The 5000-nt window shown below is 40.6% G+C and overlaps 1 protein-coding gene across 1 annotated transcript in view; it reads left to right on the top strand.

Annotated features, from left to right (window-relative positions):
* The first annotated feature begins 1869 nt into the window (after nt 1-1869).
* Nucleotides 1870-5000, top strand: part of LOC138014972 (nucleoside diphosphate-linked moiety X motif 6-like) — a 4202-nt gene continuing 1071 nt past the window's right edge. Inside the window, exons 1-3 of the mRNA XM_068861865.1 lie at nt 1870-2254; nt 2625-2831; nt 3663-3718. Of these exons, the coding sequence (XP_068717966.1) occupies nt 2068-2254; nt 2625-2831; nt 3663-3718 (450 nt within the window). The 5' untranslated portion in view covers nt 1870-2067. The remainder of the gene's footprint in view (nt 2255-2624; nt 2832-3662; nt 3719-5000) is intronic.

The raw sequence follows: 5000 nt of genomic DNA, 5'->3' as shown, positions 1-5000 counted from the left end.
TCGTGCAGAGTGGGACGCCTGAAATGCTCTGTTGTAAATATGTCGGTTCACGAGTGAAGTTGTCTCTCTGGCCTTTCTGTGGACGAATTCCAGGACCTACCGATACAAATAAGGCGAGATTTGAAAGCTAAAAACTCCCATGGATGCTGTATTTTGCTGGTAGGACTGGGTGGCCCGACACTTATAAAAATATCTTTGAAATGAGAATCGAGGCTGTTCCCTTGTCATGGAATGGCACAATTACCCAGAATTCATTTTGGGCATGAACGAGGCAACTAGAGAAGCACGAGACTGGCCCTCATCAAATGGCTGAAGCGCGGTCGGAGGAAAAAGTAAGAAGACGATTTCTAGCCAGATACTAAGCAGTAACCCTGGTGTGTGCAATTAACGTAGACTTTTGATTTCTGAACTCATTTTTATCATAGAAAATTTGCGACAAAGTTGTGCTTTCTTCGCTGTAATGCTCGTGTCAAGGGAACGGTATAATTTCAGTAAGAGAATAACGAGATATATATTTGCAGACTATCTGTTCTCTTATTACTAAAGTCAAAATCTACATCTCTATGCAATGAGCGCATTCAAAATTTCTTCATACTACTTTATAAACGTATGTTTTTGTTTTTCTTTTCCAAAAAACAAAACGGTTTTCCTACTTATATGAAAATTAGGTTTTCTCTCCCGTCCTGTTCTTAGGCATGACCTTCGCGGAAATTACATTCTGTCCCTCAATAAACCTAGAACAACCAGTTATGGTCTCATTTCTTTTTTGTTACGTATCACCTAAGTTGCGGAATGCCTCTGGGTTTATCCGTACCACAGAGTTTACTGGTTTCAAAAGAGAATCCAGGGCCGCATTTTGTACAGCGGCGTTTCTTTTTAATTTTAAATATATTTTTAAATATTATGTATTTACAGGAGCTCATCAAGAGGAGCCTGTATCTCCTCTAATTCCTTGAGTCAACCCTTTCCCGAGTAAATTTATTTTTAGGAATAGGTTTTTCCCGCGAAAAGTATCATAATTCCCTTCCGCTGAGATAGCTCTGTTTTGATTGGCTTTTATAACAGTGGGCGTGCTGAATGTCCCAAGGGAAATTGGCTTTTACAACAGTGAGCGTGCTGAATCTCCCAAGGGAGGTGTTCTATAAATAAATCTATTCGGGAAAGGGTTGACTCCGAGGCCAAGTATGGGAGATAGAGGCTCCTCTTAATGAGCTCCTGGTATTTAGCATGTATCTGTATATACTATGTATTTTAGCTGTAAATGTAACGTCTCGTGCTTATTCGGGAAAGGGTTGACTCCGAGGCCAAGTATGGGAGATAGAGGCTCCTCTTAATGAGCTCCTGGTATTTAGCATGTATCTGTATATGCTATGTATTTAAGCTGTAAATGTAATGTCTCTCTGAAGTTATTGGGAAATTGGAGATGAAATAGAGCTTATGCCTGTATGTATGTTACCTTAAGCAGGGCGCGTGCGCACACTTTGGAATCTGCGACGCCAATGCTTACCACATGAGAGATAAAATGAGTTTTAGCTTAAATATATAAGCCAATTAATTGTTACTCTAAATTGACAAGGGCGGTTTGGAGCTACGAGTAGGCGTGGGATTTGTCACATATGGTTTAGGGGCCGACATATCTCTCCCTCAATGCCGTACCGGGAGGTAGTTTAGGCGAGGTCGGTAGCAAAAAGCAGCGAAGACCCAACTGCGTGCAAAAGCGATCGCACGGGCCGAAATCCCGTGATGACTCGTTTGGTGCGACGCTCCAGCGCCGGATGTTTGGAGGTACTGCGTTTTTTTCTCTTGTTCAAACTTTCTGTCAGCGCATGCGTAAATGTACCTAGCCTAGCGAAAAAACTAACACGCCGGTTTTTACTAGGAATCATTGTGATATTTCAGTTGATTGTACAGGCTTAAACGTAACGTAAGAAAGAGATACGCCCTAAGAGATGGTTTCATGTAGGGTGGCATGCGGGGGTGCATGACGCGTGGCATTGTGGATGCATAGAAATAGTGTGACAAAAATGGCGGACCACGTTATGTAATCGAAGGAAATACTTCATCTCCATGCGGCGTATATTTCAGAGAACTCTTACCTTAAGTTGTAATGAGAGACCTTTTTGGAGACAAAGGCACTCTTATTCAGCAGTGCCTTGTTTAAAATGGGAGAGAACAGAATTCAACGGCGTGGATGTAAATTTGAATCAGTTGGGGGAAAGTGTCTCGCTGGAACAATTTGATAGAACGTTAAGAGGTATGTTGATGTGATGCATCGTTTCCATCCAAGGCTGCAGACTATCTTACAAACGTTGCCAACTAGAACTAAGAAAAAGGGAAGTATAGGAGAAATGCGTGGCTGATGTGAAAAGTCCACCTTCTTAGGTGACCGATTAAAGTCTCTTCTACGAGAAATTAAAATCATTGTTTCTAGACAGTTTGTAAAAGGAACCAGAGTATCGTTGCGTTGCTGAGTCCTGATTAATTCCTTTCACATGCCTTGGTTTTAGTTGTTATTTTCTTTTCTTTGTGTCACTGTTTTGGTGGCCTTCCATTCAATGTTTATTTTTAACCCATACGCCCTAAAATGGCTGTACTTATATAATTTTCTGCTTTGTCAAATTTAGAGAGCATTTTACAGTGGAGAAGGGAATCAAAGAAATCAATTTGGATGAAAGTGCCAATTTCTCAAAGTTACTTGATTCCTGTTGCATTTACTCATGGCTTCAATTACCACCATGCTGTCGGCAACTATGCAATGCTGCTAAAGTGGCTCCCTCAACAGGTTGCCTGCAATGTGCCGCCATACGCATCACACCAGATTGGAGTTGCAGGTATTGGTGTATTTAAAATTTATTGCTTATCCATAAAGTGCTTTATCAGCAAATTGAAAGGTCAATGAAATTTGGTTTTATCCAACCTCATTCCCAAGGGCTCTTATCTCCCCACCCCAGAGGGAGTGAGGAAAGAAAGACCCTGGTTGAGGCTGGTCATGTGTCTCCCAAAAAGTAGGAGATGACAAAAAAAAAACAACTGGAGGGATGGGTGGCCAAATCGTAGATTTGTCTTTCCTGAGCTCACTATAAAGAAGGGGAAAAATTTACCAAAGAGCAGCAACAATAGATGAAAAATAATAGATTTTCAGTACCCTGTAGGCAAAACAGCAACCATGTCTCTGCCAAAATAAACTACTTTCAAGCACTTTACTCGTTTTGGCTTTAGATTTCTATTTCCATAGCTGCTTTCCAAAATCAAACATTTGAAGATTGCTGAAAAAACATGGCGACTGATCTACCCAAGCTTCAGCGGACGATTCAAGCTTTGTTTTGGCTGTGACAAATACCAGCAGCAACAACATGTGGAAAAGTGGGTCCCCTCCCAACGTGGAAAATTTGTCATCAAGACATGTGACCAGCCTGAGCGAGGGTCTTTCTTCCTTCGCTCCCTTTGGGGTGGGGACATGAAAGACCCTGCGAATGAGGTTGGGTTTTATCAAAGAAGTTGGCAAGGGCAAATTAACCACCATGGCTCATCAGAAAGCATTTCAACTTGTTTGATAATCCGAAATTTTCACTTTTTTCTCCTCACCAACATAGCACCACATTCTTTGAACAAACTAATCCTGTCATTCATGTGTTAATGGTTAAATGGCCTGTTTGTTTCAGGTATGGTTCTTAACGAGGAAAAAAATGAAGTCTTAGTTGTTCAGGACAAACACATGGTACAGCTTAGCTATGATAACTTCTGCACTGTAACTGTAGTTCAGGTTATACCGGTAAATACTCACAACAGAACTTTTTTTATATAGAGAACCAAAAATCCCTTTTGAAAACAGGGTTTAAAAAAGCACAACTTAAAAGAACTAATGGAGTAATGCTATCGAGGATTTTAACTGCATGGGTATCTTGAATGGTCCTTCTCTCATGGGTTACTGCCCATACCGAGTCTGAGTACAAATCCTCAATCTAGGGCATTACTAAAGCATGAAACAGAGAAACACCGAAACAGCAAAACGAAACTGTACAGTGTATGATCCCACCATACGTTGAATACTAACCGACAAAGATTGGAGTCACGGTGTTTCAGTGTTTTGCTGTTTCATGCTTAGTAATGTCCCTCAAACTAGGGATTCATCAGCACAAATGCTAGAAATGAGGAACTTATCTGAGAATACAGCCTTATAAATCTCACATTAAAGGTCAACATTTCATCAGGCCTGTTAAAATAGAATAGATTAGTCTAAGAATATTTTCCAGTTGAACGTGACTTGAAATTTATGTCTGAACTGGGAAGGTTGAGGCATGAAAACCGTAAAGCACCATTGAGCACATGAGGAAATCTTAGCTCGGTAAAATGCTTTAACTGCGAGCAGGATGTGAAGAGGGCTCGATTTCCACCGCTCACTCAAGTTCAGGTACATGTATCCTCCCTGAGAATAGACAGCTGGACGCTTGAGCGACAGATTGTAACATAAATTCAAAATGTAATTTGCGCAAAGTTAATAGTTGCAGGGAAATGGCATTAGACATCCCAAAACACTGATTTTAACGAAACAGTAATGACATAACTATGCTTTGTGAAGTTTTTAGATGATGTGAGCTTGAGTGTGTGGTTAAATGGTCAATAAAATTATAATGTGAGCTTGAATTCAACCGGAAAATCATCTTTGGCACTTCAGATCTCTCATGCGGTTGGCCTCACTGGCTCATTCTTTCTGCCACCAATAACCTCAGCAATAATTTCCATTGACCTTGAAGAATTTTACTTCCTCTTACATCTGCAAAGTCTGAAGAGAAATTGCAATAGTAATAAATTTGAAAGCAATATTTTGCCCTTGGCGCTGACTGGGAAATTAAAGGAGTTTCCAATCTCAGATGGTAGAAAACGACACAATACCATTCTAACCAGCTTCTCAAACACTTTTCCATTGTCGAAATCTTGGATGTTTCCCACCTTAAAGGCACTGTAAACCTCAAACACAGGCCAGGTCAAAGATACATGTA

This window comes from Montipora capricornis, chromosome 9 (assembly GCF_036669925.1).
Source record: "Montipora capricornis isolate CH-2021 chromosome 9, ASM3666992v2, whole genome shotgun sequence".
NCBI classification, from domain to species: domain Eukaryota; kingdom Metazoa; phylum Cnidaria; class Anthozoa; order Scleractinia; family Acroporidae; genus Montipora; species Montipora capricornis.
Note: the sequence above shows the minus strand (reverse complement) of the source record. Positions and strands in the feature narration are given on the sequence as shown.